Source organism: Myotis myotis, unplaced genomic scaffold (assembly GCF_014108235.1).
Source record: "Myotis myotis isolate mMyoMyo1 unplaced genomic scaffold, mMyoMyo1.p scaffold_m19_p_23, whole genome shotgun sequence".
NCBI classification, from domain to species: Eukaryota; Metazoa; Chordata; class Mammalia; order Chiroptera; family Vespertilionidae; genus Myotis; species Myotis myotis.
In genome coordinates, this window is record NW_023416328.1 from 4,410,177 (window position 1) to 4,429,765 (window position 19,589).

A 19,589-nucleotide genomic window follows, 5' to 3' on the forward strand; every position below is an offset into this window, starting at 1 on the left:
GGAGGGTCCGGTCCCCTGGCCCTGAGGCTGGGACCGTCTCAAGGACACACGGGCGGGCACCCTGCGGAAGGACCACATGCCCTCGGGGGCCTCGGGTGGGCTGGCCTGAGACCCAGGATGACTCCATCTCGGCGGTCAGTCTGGAAGCTCAGGCCTGGGCCTGTCACTGCCCCCACCCCCACCCCACATCCCCCCGGTCACATGTGACCCACGGGGGGCACCACCCATCAGTGTGAGGAGGGCCAAGGCTTGCTCGGGGCCAGGTTCCTGCTGGCGGTCACTCCATGTCATCCTGTAACACAGCGGTTCTCAACCTGTGGGTCGCGACCCCTTTGGCGGTCGAACGACCCTTTCACAGGGGTTGCCTCAGACCATCCTGCATATCAGATATTTACATGACGATTCATCACAGGAGCAACATGACAGTGATGAAGTAGCCACGAAAATAATTTTATGGTTGGGTCACCACAACAGGAGGAACTGTATTTAAAGGGCCAGAAGGTTGAGATCCACTGCAGTGTAAAACGACCCACTGAGCCAGAGACACATTCGCGCCCATTTCACAGATGAAGAAATGGAGGCTCGCTGTGAGTTGACTTGCCCAAGATTCCTTAGCCAGGGCGGGGCCAAGGCGTACAGCTTCGGTCCGTTCCTGCTCTCAGCACTCAACGCCACGAGTCTGAGGAGCAGCCCAGGGAAGCCAGGCCACATCCATCCACGTTCCTACCTGTGTGACCCGGGGTGAGTCTCTCACCCTCCTTGAGCCTCCATGCCCACCTCTGTCACGTGAGACGTGCCTGTCCCCTAGGGCTGGTGGCGACTCAGTGAGTTCGTCCCTGCTCAGTGCTGGGGCCGGGGCCTGTCAGCTCGGGGGCAGGAGTGGTGGAGTGACACAGGCCGTGGGTGGGAGGAGGAGGGAGAGGGCCGCACAGGGCCTGGGTGCTCAGGAGGGACGTGAACCCAACGGCCAGCAAGGGGAGGAATCCGGAATGAGCATGCGCACCGGTCCCAACCTCCAGAGAAAGGCTGAAAATAGGGGGACCTTTCCAGAACCCCACTCTTCTATTTCCTTAGAAAACTTGGTGGTCTGGGCTTGGGAACGGACGGAGCAAGGCCAGAACATACCCACGCGGCCTACCCGGTCGCCCAAACTGTCGGTACCCGTGGCCCTGCCCCCCCCCCCCCCCCCAGTAACCAGGATGAAGAAACCATGGAGGGGGCACAGCCCTGGGCACCTGGCCCGCACAGAACAGATGATTGAGAAGCCGGGCACACGGGATTTTTTTTTTGAACAACCTTGTTCACCATCAGATGAAAATGCTACGTTCCCTGCCAGGAATATTCCCGGCTTGGCGTTGGGTCAGGACCCTCCACTCAGGCGGGGATTCTGTCCCCAGCACCTTGCTACCAGTTGCACCCGTGAACATTACATGTGCTTGTCATGTGCGTGTGGAACACAGTCTGGGGCCACATGGGGCCCACGGCGGGCTGGGCTGGGTGGGTGCAGGGTCCCCGCGGCCAGTCAGCCCACAGCAAACGCATCTGCAGATGGAGGCCCAGGCCCCTCTCCATCCCCAGGATCTTGGAGCCCCTGGTGGGCGAATTTATAAGGAGAAGACAGGAGAGAAAGCTATTAGAAGCAAATGAGGGGCATTTATATAAGCAAGGGGGCCCACCCTGGGGTGAAGAGAATTAGAACACGGGTGGGGGGGGGGTGAGCGGCAGGAGTGGGGCTCATCCGAGGGGTGCCAGGCAGGGAGCGGCGGGGCGCAGGGGGTGGTCTCGGGCGGCAGGAGGACTTGGCGCTCCAACTGGCTCTGCCCGCCGCTTGCTGTGTGGTCCGCCTTGGATTTTTGGAGGCTTAGCTGCCTTATTTGTAAAATGGAATTACGAGGACCTACCTCCCCAGGTCACTCTAGAAACGCGATGAGCTCACGCTCCTAACCCGCCTGGCACCTGGCGCTGGTGCGGCCCAGGGAGGCCCCCAGAAACGGCGGTCCCCCCACCACCACCACCTTCCGCCCGCACGTATGTGCCTTTACTCGGCCCACAACCCTCTCGCGACCACTCGTGCTGGGGGAGCGGAGCAGGCTACCTCGCATTCTCTTTGCAGAGACAAGTCCTTAAACTCATGGTTGTGTCATGGAATGCCCCATCGCGACAAAGAAGGGGGTCAGAGGTTGGGAGGGAGCCCGGCCGGTGTTGCTCAGTGGTTGAGCGTCGACCTATGAACCAGGAGGTCGATTCCCGGTCAGGGAACATGCCCGGGTTGTGGGCTCCATCCCCAGTAGGGGGCGTGCAGGAGGCAGCCGATCCATGATTCCCTCTCATCATCATGGATGCTTCTGTCTCTCCCTCTCCCTTCCTCTCTGCAATCAATACAAAAAAATAAAAATGACAATAGAGGGCACCCTGGCCTGCTGGGGAGACAGCTGTGACAAGGAGGGGGGCGGGGGGGCGCCATCAGAGTTCCAGGGGCTCCGATGGCCCCAGGGAAGGAACGGGCAGGCATGGGAACCAGGACAGCAGGTCCCAGGGCGGCGGCTCCGAGGGAACTAGGCTTGAACTGAATCGTGACCACGAACAAGACTCGGCAGATGCATCAGAGGTGACAGGGGAGGGGGGGGGAGGGCAGAGGCCTGGGGCGGAGGTCTGGCTCAGGCACCTGAGGTCACAGGAGCACTTGGCCAGGAATCTAAGAGTTGAGGCGAGGGTCATGGGGGGCGGCAGGGATGCCTGAGCCTTGTAACTCCGGGGGGTCCTCGGGCTGCCTCACGCGTGGGAGGGGGGAGAGGCTGGGCCCAGAGGGGGCAGAAGCCTGTGCACCCCTGGCTGGAGGTTAAGGGTGAGGCCCGAAGGGGGCTGGGACACAGCTGTCAGCACTGCGCCCTGGCCTCACCTTGCAGCCTCTGCCCCTCTCCTGGTCCCTGCCCTGTCCTGTGCCATTTCTGCAGGGATGAGCTTTCTCCACTGGCTCTGCAGCCCCCGGGAGCGCCCACCGGGCAAGGGGATGAGGGCTGAGCCTGCCGGCCGGGCAGGCCGTCTGCGGGCGCCTGCCGCCCTCTGCTGGAGTTGTTCTAGAACCACATGCACTGGGGGATGGAGCCGATCCCCAAACACAGACAGCCTCGCTCACCCCGCCACAGCCTGCCTTCTCTGTAACTGCAGGGACAGAGCACTGGTTCACACCCGGGCTGCCAGCTCCCAGGCCAGCCCCGCCCTCCCACAGTCCGCCCGCCCGCGGCGACCAGCACCCTGGCCCCCCACCCACCTCCCCCAGGTCTCTCCTCCCGGGATCTTTCCTCACCTGACTTTTGTCCTTTCGTCGTGGGTCTGCCTCCACAATCCTCTGCTCAGAGCGCAGGCCGCCTCCTGGTCTGTTCGGCCTGTGGCCTCAGCTCCTCTGAGAACACGGCTGGGCCCTCAGGAGAGGCTCAGGGTCCGGGTCCCGGGAAATACTTTGTTTGGGCCCAGCTGTACGGCCCCCGTCCTGAGCTCCGTGAAGGTTCAGGCTGGACCTGGGGTTCCATGTGCCCTAGAGCAGGCCTCTTCCCTGGGCCTCGGGGAGCTGGGCTTTGTGGGATGGCTCTGGGGTGAAGGCTGCTGGGGCACCCTGCCAGGGGGGCCCGCCCTGGAGGCCAGCAAGTTCCGTTCCCCCCTTCCCAGACCGCCCCTCCCTGACCCCACCTCTCTCAGCCAGGACTGAGGGACATATCACCCTCCTGGTGGCCCTCAGGGTGTAGAAACCTGCCCCTCGCATGCTTCTGCTCTCACTCAAAAACCTCATGAACCACAGAACCAGAGTCAGAAGCATCGGACAGACTGTCCAACCCATTATGAGGGAAAGCGGGGGGGGGGGGTGAGGGGTAAGAGATCAACCAAAGGACTTGTATGCATGCAAATGAGCATGACCCATGGACATAAACCGGGGGGTGGGGGGGACGGCCGGGGAGAGGGGGAAAAAGGAGACTTATATAATATTTTAAACAATCAAGAATTTAAAAAATTTAAAGAAAAAACACCTCATGAACCCTAGAAGCTGCCTCCTCCGTGTGCAAAGGATGACAAGGCCACCTGCCCAGCCACACGCAGGGAAGGACCGAATGGGGCAACCTGGACCCCCTACTCGGCCCTCCCAGCATCCCCGCCCCGCGGGCCATCAGGGCGCATGTGGTCATCGGGAACCGAGCGTCATTAACAACCGTTCGCTCTTCATTCATGAAAGAAACAAAAAGATGGGGGGAAGGACCACCTCTGGAATACCCCAACAATAAAGATTTATTTTTTAAAAAATGGTTAAAAACCAACAAACAAAATGAGACCATGTGTGAACCCTCCATGGGCCACTGGCCCTGAGTAGCTGCTGCTTCTTCTGTCTCGGAGGTGAGCAGCCCAGGTCACGGACTGGTCCACGCGCCCACACAAAGCCAGGTCACATGGCCACGGAGGGCAGGGGCCGCCAGCTGCACGGGGCAGGGGCCGCCAGGGCCCAGGGTTCTGCAGGACAGAGGGCTGGTCCAGGGCCTCAGTTAGGACCGGCTGGGCCCTGCTCCTTTAAGAGCCGCAGGTCGGAATCGCAGCTCAGGCTGGCCTGGCACACGGCAGGGCCTTGCGTTTCATTTGGTGACCTTTCTGCTGGCACTAATGGAGGGCTTGCGTCCATGCCAGACGTGCGAGGCCTGGCCTGGAGTTGGGGGGGCGGGGAGAGGACGGGGGGGGGGGGGGGGGGCGTGTGTGGAGCCGCCTCCTTCCAGTAAAAGGCAGGCGTTGGCAGGAGGCCGCTGAGAAGCTGGGCAGCTCCGTTGCTATTGCAAATCATAACAAGCCGATGATTGCAGCACTTGCTCTTAAGTCTCCCCAGGTCGGCCCAGCCGGGTGTGAATTGCAACACGGCCGATGGACCTCAACTCTTCTCTGAGTCTTTCTTTTTCCCTCTTTTTTTCAATCCTCACCCGAGGATCTTTTTCCATTGGTGTTTAGGGAGCGTGGAAGAGAGAGGGAAAGACAGAGAGAAACATCGATGTGAGACAGACACATCGATGGGCTGCCTCCTGCACGTGCCCCGACCAGGACCCGGGCCGGGGAGGAGCCTGCCACCGAGGTACGTGCCCTTGACCGGAATCAACAGGCCGACGCGCTATCCACTGAGCCACACCGGCCAGGGCTTCTTCGAGTCTTTCGCTATGAACTACGTGCAGTAAACCCCTGGCTCTCCTGCGAGCTCAGGCCACTCCTAGCGAGGCCCCGAGGTCTGGACGTCCCAAGAATGAAGAGCCATAGAGATGAGGAGTTTGGTGTCCTGGTCACTGAAGTATCAGAAAACCACCCTGGGTCTGGCCGGCTTCTAGCCCCTGCTCGGCCGGGATCCCCGCCCGCTCGCCGGGGCCTCCCTTCCTCTGTCTGGGCCTCACAGGCCGGCCGGCGCTGGGCCTGCCCCGTGCCAAATTGCTAGAGCTAACATTCGTGTCAGTGTTTCCATTATAAAATGCTCGCTCCCTCCCTTCAAGAATATATAACCCGACTGTTAACTCGCCCTCGGGGCCGGGCCGCGGGCTGGCAGACACGGTGTTTTTGTTTCCTATGGAGAGAGGGGCTGGGGGGACCCGTGTGGATGGGCACGGGTCGTCAGGGGCACCCCCGGTCACCTGCGGCTCCCCCAGGCCATCTCACCGAGCGCGGGAGGCAGGCGACCGGCTAGAGCTGCTCAGAGACAACCTTGGCCATGGCCACTCAGGGAAGCCTTAGAATCGCGTGGTGTGAGGTCGCGGTCCCAACAGCAGGGGGTGCTGTGCAGGGAAAAACACACGTAAAAGGTGCGGCCAGTCCCAGCTCGCCCCCATGCACTGCATCACCTTCGCCCGATTCTAAAAACCCCAGGGAACCCTTTCACTATCCAAGGATGAAACATGCAGCATTTTACAATGTAGGAAAATTTAATACATACTCTATAAACAACATTATTTACATCAGAAATCACCAGGACCGTGGCATTTCTCACAAATATAAATTAATTACTGTGTAGTCAACAGGTTTGAAAAGTCCACAATTTTACAAGAAAGAAAGAAAGAAAAAAAAAAAACCACCTGTCCCCGAACGCGGGGGGCGCAGATGGGACCAAGCAGCCTGGGCCTGCGGCCTGGCGCTCCTCGCCCGAGGCGGCCCCCGACAAGCGGGCGGCCTGGGCCGGGCGTTTGGTCTGCGGGATTTCAGCGTCGCCGTCGCCATCACCGTGAGAATTACCTCGTCTGCACCGCACGTCCCGATGCAGCGATCGGACACCAGGCCGATGTGGGAAGGGTCTGGCTTCCCAGGGGGGGCTCAGGGAAGGACAGCAGGGGGAGCTGGGCCCTCAGGAGGGCCCCTCGGAGCCTGGCTGGGTCTCTCCAGGGGACTTTGGGTTCGTGGGTCCGTTTCCAGGGCGACGGGAGACCGTGTTGATCCTTGTTTATGTTCGGGTTTCAGGTGAGGCTGCCTCCCTCCGCCTCAATCCTGCTATTTCTTCCCAATTCTGCAATCTGTCCAAGCCGGGCGCCATGGAAACCATCCTCACAGGTTCCCGGGCAGCCTCCCCCACCCACAGGGAGAGAGGTCCCCCCTGTGCAAATCTGGGGTTTAATCTGAGTGCACAGCATTCACACCGACTCGGGTCCCTGAGGAGGGGCCTCCCACCTCCCGCCTCCCGCCTCCCGCACGCCCTGCAGACACACTGCGCACCTCCAGCAGATGCTCACATGGGGATACTGCAATTCGATAATCGAGCTAACACTGATCTGGCCGATACTGCCTTTTGCTACATCATATGGCACTCAGAGTCCTCACTGCAAACAAGAGGGGGTCCCTTTGTCCTCATGATGCGACATCTTTGGGAATAACTCACATCTCCCACTGACAATGAAAGTCCCTGACTGACACGCAGGGCCTCCGACGGGCCTCTTCGGAGTGAAAGGAAACCCCGTGCCTCCCGAGGATGTGAGGTGACCCCACGTCCCGCAGGGGAAGGCGCTGGGGCTCATCCCTGCCCGCCCACCCCCTTCACTCCAGGCCCTGGCAGGCCAACCCCACCTTCCTCTGTGCCCGGGGCAACTCAAACATGGGGCAGGGTTAGAATCGTCAGCAAGGAGCTGAGGGTGGTGGCCAAAGCCGAGACCTGATCCACACCCCCCACACACTGAGTGGTCACAGCGCCTCCCGGAGGATGGCTGCAGCCAGGGCCTCCGGGCCGTCCTCGGGCTCTGCCTCAGGGCATGCCGGGCACACGCCTGGCGTGAAGAACCCCAACTAAGTACCAGGAGGCGGTAGTGAGGAGGTGGTGGGCCACTGACCCCAGCACCAGCTGCGAGGACCCGGACTCTCCTCTGGCCAGGTCTGGGGTGCTCTGTGCAGCAGGGAGCCATGGCCACTGAAGCCACGTGGCCACCGAAGCCACGCAGCCACTGAAGCCACACGGCCACCAAAGCCACGCCTGATTCCCTCAGCGGGATGCAACTCGGGGCTCGTTAGCAAAGGCATCAATGGTGCTGCCCGGGGGCCAGGCGAGGAAGGGGGAGTGATTTTAGGAAGCGCCCACAGGCCAGTCCCGGGAGGCTAATGCTGCGCACGCCCCCTGGAGGGGTTCACCAGCTCCGGCCGGGCCACATTCCAGGCGGTTTCCTGTCTCCATCCAGGAAGGCCTGGGCTGCACTCACAATACTGACAAGACGTGGAAAGCGAAGGGGACAGCAGGCCCGGCTCGGGAACGTGACAGGAGCCTGCGTAACGGACACGACACCTGCCTCCCAGCCTCCGCGCACTGCCTGCAGCTCAGTCACCTGTCCTTGGACGCCTGTCGTGGGAAGAAAGGACTCGGCCTCTAACTTAGCTGAGCTCATTCTAAAAGAAGCTGATTCAGTTCCAATGACAACACAGGTAACAACCGACTTCTCGTCGGCCCCTCCCCCCCATGCTCTCAGGAGATGTGACTCTGTCATCGCTTCTTTCAACTCTGCAAAGGGAACTAAAATGCAATCGGCAAATGCTGACCTAGCACAACACGGAGAGCTCCCCCACTTGCTGGCACTGCCACCCCCCTGGGGAACCTGCTCCCACCTGCACGGGCACCCCCTCCCACCAGCAGGCCTGCCTCTGCCCCCCCACCCCCACCACCGGGCCCTGGAGTTTTACTTCCTGTCCCAGGAATCAGAAATCCGCAGGGACTCACTTCCGGCCACATGCCCCCCACCCTGCCCACTCCCAACCCAGCCGGACCCACGCCTTCTCCAGACTCAGCCCTCAAGACCTCGCACCGACCTCGCTCCCCGGCCCAGCAGGCCCGGGAGGCCGCAGCTTTGAAATGTACAGACAGCGTGGGAAAATTAGTGTTTGTGGGGAAGGGGCCACGGCGAGCTGCTCCCCTCTCTGCCCCCCACCCCCTGCAACGTTAGCAGGTGTCACATCAAGAGGCCCAGGGGATCACTTGTCCCCAGAACACATTCAGGGGGTGCACCTGCTCCCCCCCTTCAAGTCCTATGACGTGAGACCCCACCCACTCGACCCCCCGCCCCCCTCCCATCAGCAGCATCGTGGGTCACCGGGACCCACACCACGCACGGTCCAGCAGGCCCGGCGGCCCTCACACACGCCTTCCTCCCCGGACCCCGTGCCCAAGGCCTGGGCGGGGACCCTCACAATGAAACATTCGCACCTAAGATCCCTTCCTCCCTCCCTGGGGAAACAGCCGTGAGGCTGGGACACAAAAGTCACTCTTCCTCCGAGCACCCCTCAGTGGGAGGCCAGAGCAGGCTGGAACGGATGGGGTGCCTCGAGCAGGAGGGGCGACCAGACCGAGCCCCCACTCCCGGAGGCAGGCGCCCCTCAGCCGGCGAGCTGGCGGCAGCAGCGTGTCCAGAATCTCCACTTACTGGTCTAGGTAACGGGCTCCCGCTGGATCAGACCACAATCATCCGGGTGCGCGAGGACGCTTGCTCTCCCCTTCCTCCCGGGCTGCCCTCTATGTTTTCCGCACATTCCAGTTATAATCTGGGTTGTTTTTCTGTTCTAGGGATCTCTCCAAAGGAGACCTGTGATCCAGGGGGGACTTGGAGTCGTGAGGAGATTTCTGAGAAGGGGGCGAGCGAGGATCGGAGACGGCGGGGTGCAGCGGGGGCAGGGGCTGTTTGTAGTCCCCCAATTTGTCTGTGTGGAAAGAGCGGTAATGGTCTGAGGGTCCCTGGCCGTGGTAGCCCATCGGGGGGCGGTGGTCAGACATCCGCCGGAAGTCCTGCTGGTGGTAGTTCTGGGGCCTGAACTCATCCGATCGCCTCCGCTTGGAGTCGTGGTGGTGCCTGCAACAGAGACGCAAGGATCAGCTGGGAGCACGGCCAGGCGCCCCCTTCCTTGTCCAGGGCTCTTCCTCAGGCCTCACATCACCTGGAACCAAAACCAAAAGTGACCGCCCGCCAGCCTGGCTCGGGGGTTGAGCGTCGACCTCTGAACCAGGAGGTCACGGTTCGATTCCCGGTCAGGGCACATGCGGGCTCGATTCCCAGCAGGAGGCAGACGATCAATGCTTGTCTCCCATCACTGATATTTCTCTCTCTCTCTCCCTTCCCCTTTCCTCTCTGAAAGCAATAAAAAATATATATATATATTTTGAAAGTAACCACAAAGGGCCATTTTGTACTCATTGGCAAAGCGACACAGCCTCATGAAGCAGCCATGAAACCAGCAGCACGTGAACCACTGGTGGTTCTGGACACGCGTTCTCCCTGCGGAAAACTGGCAAGATCCCCACGCATTTCCATGCTCCATGGCCCAGCCCAGGAGAAAAACAGCCACAGGGCTGATTCTGGAACTTCTGAGCAACAGCAAAAGCTACGATCAACCTAAATATTCAGCCACAGGTGAAGGGCTAATTATTTTACAAACTGGGCCCTCATCGGTGTGGCTCCGTGGTTAAGCATCGTGCACCGATAGGCTGCCGGTTCAATTCCTAGTCAGGACACATGCCCGGGTTGCGGGCTTGATCCCCCTAAGGGGGAGTGTGGGAGGCAGCCAGTCGATGTTCCACTCTCACATAGATGTTTCTCTTTCTCTCTCCCTCGCTCTCTCTCTAAAAATCAATAAACATGTTTGTTTTTTAATTTGGCTCAATGCAAAAAATAGTAAATGTTTTACGCAGGACCATGGTCAACTGCTTGTTATCCTGATAGAAGAGAATTGTTACAAATCAACAACAAAAAGGCAATCCAATTCAAATACAGTGGGGCCTTGACTTACGAGTGTCCCGACTAACGAGCTTTTCGAGATACCAGCTGTCTCTCGGCCGATTTTTTGCATTGAGCTGATAGAGTAATTTGAGTTAACGAGCTTGGTCTCGGAACGAATTAAACTCGTAAGTCAAGGCCCCACTGTGTGGGTGAGAGACTTTGGCAAACATCTGTCTAAAACACATGAAGAGATGCTCACCATCCTTAATGCACGTGAATCATTAGAGAAATGCAAACCAAGACCACAATGAGATACTGCTCCCACCCACTAGAATGGCTGCATTTTTTAAAAACCCAGAAAACTAGTACTGGCAAAGGGGGAAATTGGAACTCTCACACTCTGCTGGTGGGAATGCAAAGTGGCTCGGCCTCTATGGAAAAGGAGCTAGGTGGTTCCTAAAAAGGTAAACATAGAAGCACCGCATGACTAACGAGTCCACTCCCAGGTTCACAGCAGCGCTATTCACAACAGCCGAAAGGTGGAAACAACTCAGACGCCCCCCAATGGGCGAACGGATACGCAAAAGGCGGCACCTAAGTACAATGGAATGTGATTCAGCAAAAAAGGGGATAAAGTCTGATATGTGTAGATGTATGTGGATGAGCCTCTACAGCAGTGATGGCAAACCTATGACACGCGTGTCAGAGGTGACACGCGAACTCATTTTTTTGGTTGATTTTTCTTTGTTATATGGCATTTAAATATATCAAATAAATATCAAAAAGATAAGTCTTTGTTTTACTATGGTTGCAAAGATCAAAAAATTTCTATATGTGACACGGCACCAGAGTTAAGTTAGGGTTTTTCAAAATGCTGACACGCTGAGCTCAAAAGGTTCGCCATCATTGCTCTATAGGCTGAGTGTTCAAAGAAGGCAGTCACAGAAGGCCACATTTTGACTGATTCCATTTATGCAAAATATCCAGAATGAATTCCAAAGAATGAGTACATGCTGGTAGCTGCCAGGAGCTAGGGAGAAGGCAGAATGGAGACTGACTGCTAATGGTTCCGGGGTTTTCTCTGGGGTGATGACAGTGCTTTGGAACTCGATAGAGGCGGTGGTTGTACAAATGTCACTGAACTATTCATTTTAAAATAGGTAATTATGTCTGGCCGGTGTGGTTCAGTGGTTGGGCGTCAACCTATGAACCAGGTCGTCACAGTTTGATTCCTGGTCAGACCACATGCCCGGGTTACGGGCTTGATCCCCAGTGGGGGGCATGCAGGAGGCAGCCGACCCATGATTCTCTCTCATCATCGATGTTTCTATCTCTCCCTCTCTCTTCCTCTCTCTGAAATTGACAAAAACATATTAAAAATAAATAAAAGAGTTCATTTAGGCTGTGTGAGTTTCACCTCTATAAGGACAGAGAAAGAGAAAGAGGTGGATGGTGACTTCAGGCTGCAGTCAGGTGGAGGGCAGGGGGCTAGACGGACCCTCCTGCCGGAAACAACTAGAAACAGACAAAACGTATGCAACACAGGTTTTCAAGACACCACGTCGGATGTAAGGCAGCGAACACCAGTGGTTCCTGAGGAGGGGGGAGCTCATGCGATGAGCCTGTCGCCGCCCCGCTCGCTGCTGCAGCCGTTCCCAGGCCTCCGTGCAGGGAAGGGGAGACCGAAGCCCAGCAGACGTCCCGAGCCGAGAGCCTGGGTGCGAGCAGAACCGCGGCAGCTGGAGCTCCCAGGATGGAGGCAAACCACAGCTCTGCACGCAGCAGCTCAGGGCGCTGCAGGGGGCCTCCCTGGAGTGCAGACGCGAGGAAGCTAGAGGCCACAGGGTTCCTTACGAGCCACAGACTGAAACGTACACCTGGCACTGGAGGCCTCCCAACTTCCACTCTTCGTCTGGGTGCCCATCCTGGGCCTGGGCCTGGGCCCGTGAGGCCTAACCCATCGCTCTGCTTGGCTGACGATTCAGGGCCCAAACCAAGCATCACAGCCCCACCCACCTCTTCCTCAGCCCCTAGAGAAACTCCGAAGTCCCTGCTATCGATCAACCGTCCCGCCAGCACGGCGTCAGCTGCCTACACCCCGATCCCTCCCAACACTGCGAAGGTGCCGCGATGGCACGGACACTGGCTCCATCTTGGGACCACGTCTGGGCACGGGCCGAGATAAACACCTTCGTGCACGTGCCGCCCGTCCTCCCCCTTATACACGGCGAGGCTCCGGGCAGCAGGCAGCTCGGTGTCGCTCTGCATACCTGTCGTAATAGTCTCTGTGTCCCCGGTGGTCTCGCTCGCTGTACTGGTCGTAGGGCCTCTTCCGGGACAGGCTGTTGGGCCGGTAGCCGGAACGGTGGCTGTCCATGTGCCGCCGGTCCCCGTAGTGGTGGTCCTTGTACCAGTGCTGCTCGTACTGGTGGTGCCGGTCGCTCCCCCAGGGCGGGTTGCTGTTGCCACCGCCGTAGTTGAACTTCCTTTCCCGCTGCCAGTCTCCTCGATCTGTGGAAAAGCAAGCGTGTCTCATGACTGCGAGGGGGGGACCAGGTTCCACGTCCACTGCAGTTCAAACTGAGAGGCTGACATGTGGTATACACAGGCATCGAATGTCCTCCTTGTTGCTGCTGCTCACACACCAGTAACGAGTCCTACCACGCTTCCCCAAATTTTAAGGCACAAGAAAATTCCCCGCCTCTCTCCTTCTGAAATCTTAAGAACCACTGCTTCTTTTTGTCCACCTGCTCACCTTCCTACCTGGGTCCGAGCATTAAAATGAGATGTCACTCACAAAGCAAACATTAGCCCGGCCTGCGTGGCTCAGTAAGTGAACATTGACCTAGGAACCAGGAGGTCACGGTTCGATGCCCGGTCCGGGCACATGCCCGGGTTGTGGGCTCGATCCCCAGTGGGGGGCGTGCAGGAGGCAGGCGATCAGTGATTCTCTCTCATCATTGATGTTTCTATCTCTCTCTCCCTCTCCATTCTTCTCCAAAATCAATAAAAATACACTATTTTTTAAAAGGCCAGATAAACAAAAAAAGAACCTGTTTAAAGACATCAAAAAGCCAGCAAAGCAAAAATCAGGACTAGAAGGAATAAGATTCCGAAGAGCAGAAGACCTCAGAGAGGGAAGGGCTGACTTCTGCAGACACTGGGGTGCCCTGTGACTCTGAGCTCAGGCTGAGGACACGGCTGGAGAAGCAGACAGCGGCAGAGCAACGGCCGTGGTGTGCAAGCTTCCACGTCCCTCTCCATGCTTGCACCGCACAGGATTCAAAAATTCCCAACGAAAAACAGGGGTGGGTGGTTCCTTAGAAAGTTTAACACCGGATTACCACACGGCCCAGCAACTCCACTCCCAGATATGCACCTAAAGGCACTGAAAACCGGCATTCACCTACTTGCACACCAATTTCCACAGCAGTGTTTTCCACAAACAGCCAAAAATAAAAACAAAACCAAGCGCCCACCAGCTGATAAACAAATTGTGGTGCATCCACCCAACGGAACAGTATTCAGCCACAAAGAGGAATCGAATATTGACACGTTACAACGTGGATGAACCCTGAAAATATTTTGCCACGTGGGAGACTTCAGACACATATTGTATGTTTCCACATAGAAGGGTCCAGAATATATAAATCCCGGGAGACAGAAGACAGACTGGTGTCTGCCGGGGCTGAGAGGAGGGGAGATGGGAGAAACTTAATAGGTATGGGGTTCCACTTGGGGGTCATGGGAATGTTCTGGAACTAGATAAAAGTACCGGTTGCACAATGCGATGAATGCACTAAATGCCACTAAACTGGTCATTTAAAATGGTTAAGTCCATGTTGTGTGTGTTGCTTTTCCCCCTCATTTTTAATTCTGTAAAGCCAACTCGTTCTTTGTAACTGATAATGAGAGTTGAGACGTCCTATTACTCATCTGACCTTTCTCCTGTTAATGGACATTCCAGTTATTTCCAGATTTTTGCTGAACTCGTGTATGTTATGCTTTTATTACCACAGGACAGACTCCCAGAAACAGCTTTAAGTATTTCAGATTATTTTCTGGAAAGACTATAGCAATTTACACGCAGCAACTTGTGTATATATCACATTTCAGTTTTTGCTCATCTGAATGGGTGAAAAAAAAATGGGTTAGCTTAGTGTTGCTTTAATTTACATTCCCTAGTAGCAATGTCGGTCCTCTGGCCCTGCTGGCCATTTGAGTTTCCTCTTCCGTATGCATTCCGTATTCCTACCCTTGGCCCGTTTTTCTTTTTCTTTTCTCTTTTTAAAGCAAATAACAAAGATCGATCCCGCTTTACTCTTTAAACCTACACTTCAACATTCCATCTTTAAACAGTTGTCAAAACTCGCTCAGTTGCCAGCATTCATGCACAGCTGGAGAACAACCTCAATTTATATTAAACCTGAAATGTGTTCCCATTGATGCACTAAGATCTATCACTATTGAGAACTGAAAAAAATGAACAATGCTCCATTTTTCTATCAGGTTACCCCTTTTTGTCAATTTACTCGGGCTCTTTCCATAGCAACAGTTAATCATTTAACTGTCATGCAGAATGTAAATTGTCCCCCTCAGTCTATCATTTGTCCTTTGGTACTCTGGGGACTACGTTCTCATCAAAGTTGAAAGAACATCCTTTTATTGCACGTGGCCAGCCCCACGCACACAAATTAAAACAGAAAGAACAACCTTTTGGATCTTTCTTTCATGATCTCATTCAGAAAACCAAGAGGACAATACAATGATGGTCAAACTACAGCCCAGCTCAGCCCAGTCCAGCCGGCGTGGCTCAGTGGTTCAATGTCCACCCAGAAACCAGGAGGTCAATTAGATTCCTGGTCAAGGGCACATTTCTGGGTTGTGGGCTCAAACCCCGGTAGGGGGCGTGCAGCAGGCAGCTGATGGGTAGTTCTCTCTCATCGCTGATGTTTCTCTCTCTCCCTTTCCCTTCTTCTCTCTCTAAATATCAGTAAAAGCATTTTTTTTTTTTTAAATACAGCACAAAAGCCTACCTACTGTCTCTGAACATAAATGACTGTTCTCTTGTCGCCTCTGCTAACAAGTCCCATTCATGACATACCTGCATTGCTGAAGTGTCTCTTGTTGGGGTGGTTGTAGCTGTCCCTCGGGTGCCCGTGCGTCTGTGGGCCGTGGGAGGAGGGCAGGTGAGACTTCTGAGGGTGAAGGCTGTGCGGGGTGTGGGGCTGGGACAGCAGAGAGTCCCGGCTTGAGCCCGAGGCCTCTGGTCGAAATGGCTTCTTACCACCCATCACATCATCTTTCTTCTTTTGCTCCTGGAGGCAAAAAGGACACCAGAGGCTCTCAGGGTCCCAGGCTGGCTGCCCAAGAACGGCATCAAGGTCCCTACCTCCAGTGTCCCCCTCTGGCCCCTGCTGGCTTCTGACCTGCCATCTACTACTACCTTCTTCCCACAACTACTCACCCTTCCACTGAGCTCCCACAGCGGGCAGCTCAGAGCTCACCTGCTGCTCTGACCGACTCGGCCAGGGGTGGGGAACCTTTCCTCTGCCAAGGGCCATGTGGATATTTGTAACGTCACTCTCGGGCCATATGAAATGAGCAGCTTAAAAATCAGCCTGCTCTGTTTGGTCAAACATTTCATTAACTCGCCCCTGATGCCTTGGCAGGGCCAGACCAAATGATTTTATGGGCCTTATATGGCCCGCGGGCCAGACGTTCCCCACCCCTGGTCTAGGCCAACCGCACTGACAAGAACCTGCAAGAACATGTGTGTGGGCTGCTACATGTCACCACACGGGCCATGGACGGGCGCCCGGGCTGTCAGCGTCCTCAGACCCTCCTCTTCCGTGGAAACCACTGAGTTTCTTGGGCGAACTAAGCATCAGCCCCTGACTAGTCCAGGGAAACTAGCTCCCGTTCCAAAGGCATCAAGCTAAACATCTCAACGTCTGCATAATACCACCACTTCACCACACACGCAAAATCTTCGCCATCAAAACGTCAGAAAACGCAGGAAGAAAGAAGAAATGTAAGTGACTTAAAGTCTCACCAACAAAAAAATAATACGAATAATTTGTTCCATGCCTTTCCAAGCCATTTTGTGTTTTTTAATATATGTGTGTATCAGACAAAAATACTGCTTGGTATTATTTTTCACTTACTGTATCGTGAAAATATCACGTGAATACTTATTTCCACAGTATTTTGATTGTAGTTGAATAATACTCCCAATATGACTGTGTTGTGATTTATTTCTTACTGTTGAGCATTGAAGTCATCCACCACAAACAGGTTTACATCCTTCATTATTTCCTTAAACTAAATTCTGACCGGGAGACCTGCATGTTTGATAAACCTTACGGAGTCTTCCGCAGAAAGGCTGTGGCCATGGCTACCCCGCTCACAGGGTGACTGCTTCTGTTCCTCAACGTACACTAGCTTCCAATACCCACATCACGTGTCCAGTTTCCAACTCTCCGCCCGACTTCCACTCTTTCCCAGCGATTCCGTTCCTTCCCGCCCTTTCTGCCAGACGCCCTATACTGTCACATTCACACTAACGCTCAGCAACGTCAGTGCGTCGCTGCTGTGTTTACTGCTACGTCACACGTCACCTTCTTCCGTGACAATTAAGTGAGCAGCTACTTCAGGGTGCTGCTCCTCAGCCCCACACAGTGCTGGGCGGAGGACAGGCTCACGCAACCAGCGCCGCTGAGCGCCTGCCCTGTGCCGGCCTTGACCGGGTGCTGAGGTCACAGCAGAGGACAAGAGATATGGAACCTTCCAAGGGCTGGCGTGTTAGCAGAAGAGGCAGTGACCTCCCAGGCTGGCCTGCGTGCTCCGTTAGCAGACCCGCACGTGGACGTGTCTGCACAAGGACACTGCCCTGCACATGGGCCCAGTCACTGCTGTGCCCGCCCCCTCACCAAAGGGGGGCGACTTGTGGGCACCTTCTCATGTTGGGACACCACGTACAAAATCTGGAAGGACACCAAGTTCCCATGGCCCAGAAAAGCACAGGAAAGGCGTTTCCTGCCACAGTCCCGTTACCCCTCAGGACATTTGTAAGCTACCACCAGACAAGTGCACGTGAAAGAAAAGGCCCAACCAGGCCAGCATGGCTCAGTGGTTGAGCATTGACCTATGAACCAGGAGGTCACGGTTGATTCCCGGTCAGGGCACAGGCCCAGGTTGAGGGCTCCATCCCCAGTATGGGGTGTGCAGGAGGCAGCTGATCAGTGATTCTCTCTCATCATTGACGTTTCTCTCTCTCTCCCTCTCCCTTTCTCTCTGAAATCAATAAAAACATTTTTTTTTTTTAAAGAAAGAAAGAGAAAGAGAGAGCGAGCCTGGTGAATACATGACCTCAGGACAGAAGTGCTCGGCACTGTCTGAAAGGCCAGTAAATGTCCTGGCATTTCCCGGCCGGGGCTGTAGGCGGATCCTAGCGGAGCGTGCTGAGAAACTGCACCGCTCCCAGGGGAAAGGGGGCACAGGACAAGGCAGGACAGCCGAGGGGGCTCCTGACCCATCTGACCTGCGCCTCCCTCTGCACAGTGAGGGCAGGGACCCAGCGGCCCCTCTAACACCCACAACTGTGACTCCACCATCACCTCCCTGGGAAAACCGCAAGGAAGGAAGGGCTTTGCCTGTGGAATTGGTGGTGTCTGTTTGAATGAACTGGGATTACATTTGTCTCTTACCTCCTCTTCTTGAGACCTTTTCTTATGAGCCATCTTGTACAACTTATGCAACTTTCGAGCATCAAATTCTGTAAACTTGGAAACGAAAATCCATAGGTTCCTAAAAAGACAACAACAACAGTTCTGGTCAATTATAAAATTCAGAGAATAACTTCTTCTTCTCTTTTGACCGATAGCAAGTGACTGAACGTGGCTGTGGAATATTGCCTAAATGTAGAAATCAAGTGACAGAAAGAAATTCTTCAGGTCTCGGCCTCAATACTACAGCTTTACACGCTACTATCAGTGGCAGGAAATCTGGAGCCAGGGTTCAGTCTAAATATCGCGCTGGCACCCAGAACTCGGGCCCCGTCTTCCTCCACCTTCCGCACTCTGGACCCTGCCACGTCCCAGCTCAGGACCCACATGCAGTCGGGGATCTGTGCGTGGCACATGCCCGGGTGACGGCTCAATCCCCAGGAGGGGGCCAGCAGGAGGCAGCCAGCCGATGCATGATTCTGTCTCATCGTTCATGTTTCTCTCTCTCTCCCTCCCTCTCTGAAATCAATAAACGTGAAAAAATCTATTTTTGAAAATTAATTAATGATGTCATCCAACCGATTGAGAAGATGGGTCCCAGTGGAGTGGACTATTTCAGGGAAGTAAAACTGAAGGCTAGAGACATGGTGCCAAAAGATGTCTTATGTTGGAAAAAATATTTCACGGGGTGGATATGTCACGTTTACAAGACCAAAACAAAGCAATGCGCGTGTGCACGCACGCACACGCACACGCACACGCACACGCTCACACATTCGATCAAATCAGACCGGGCAGCGGCGGCCCGAGGGCTACCTCCTCCACAGCTTGATGTGGTCCTGGTCGGAGTAGGCTTTAAGGCACTCGGCGATGCGGTCCCCGATCTTCAGCAGGCAGTTCCGCGTGTGCTCCAGCTGCTCCTGCACGCTCAGCCCCTTGTCGGGTTTGTCCAGCTGCTTCAGTGCCTTCTTCACCGGCCTCATCCTCTCCTTACACTGCAACAGTCAGGAGGGCAGGGACATGGAACACCTGCAGCAGGGACGCGCCCCCCTTTGTTCTCTGTGCCCCGAGTTCCCGGAGCACGCACAGCCCGCCCCGTGCCCCGTGATAAAAGAGAGGAGGGTAAGGCCAGTGGCACGATGTCAGGTCGGAAACACCAGGGGTGCACGTCCCAGCACCACCGCCTAGAGCAAGCATGTCCAGCTCGCGGCCCGCCGTTTGTTTAAACGAGGCGTGCGGCCCGCCGGCTGCGAGTTTGACATGCTTGGCCTGGAGCCAGGACTCAGACTCCTTACTTGGTCTCTGAAAATGCTGCTCTGTTTCCGCATCTGCCAGAAGGGCCTGAGAATCCCATAAGGCCTTTATGAAGATCAAATGAGAAGCAAAATTACAGGTCTAAAAGCCACCCGTCACAAGCTAGCTGGAAGTGCAGGGTAAATTATTCAGAGTCCTTTAGGCTTGTAAGACATTAAGGGAGGTTGTTGCTTCCAGATCAAGACGGCAAACTGAACACAAGAATCTTTTTCTCCCCGTCCCCACGTCTGCTAAAATGACAGTAAAGGGACTGATTGCCTTACAAAAGAGGTAAGCCCTCAAAGACAGCGTAAATAGCAACAAAACAGTGAAAGATAAAACTACCCCAAACAGGCCAAGAACAGGAACAGGCAATTCACTGGAA

The 19,589-nt window shown here is 55.6% G+C and overlaps 1 protein-coding gene across 10 annotated transcripts in view; it reads right to left on the bottom strand.

Annotated features, from left to right (window-relative positions):
- Nucleotides 1-5,914: 5,914 nt before the first annotated feature.
- CHD2 (chromodomain helicase DNA binding protein 2) overlaps nucleotides 5,915-19,589 on the bottom strand; it is a 107,544-nt gene continuing 93,869 nt past the window's right edge. For all 10 annotated transcript variants that reach the window (XM_036355594.1, XM_036355598.1, XM_036355592.1 and 7 more), the window contains 5 exons: nucleotides 18,728-18,906; nucleotides 17,894-17,993; nucleotides 15,289-15,502; nucleotides 12,455-12,695; nucleotides 5,915-9,320 (listed from right to left, as the gene is read on the bottom strand). In XM_036355594.1, coding sequence (XP_036211487.1) covers nucleotides 8,987-9,320; nucleotides 12,455-12,695; nucleotides 15,289-15,502; nucleotides 17,894-17,993; nucleotides 18,728-18,906 — 1,068 coding nt within the window. In that variant the 3' untranslated portion in view covers nucleotides 5,915-8,986. The remainder of the gene's footprint in view (nucleotides 9,321-12,454; nucleotides 12,696-15,288; nucleotides 15,503-17,893; nucleotides 17,994-18,727; nucleotides 18,907-19,589) is intronic.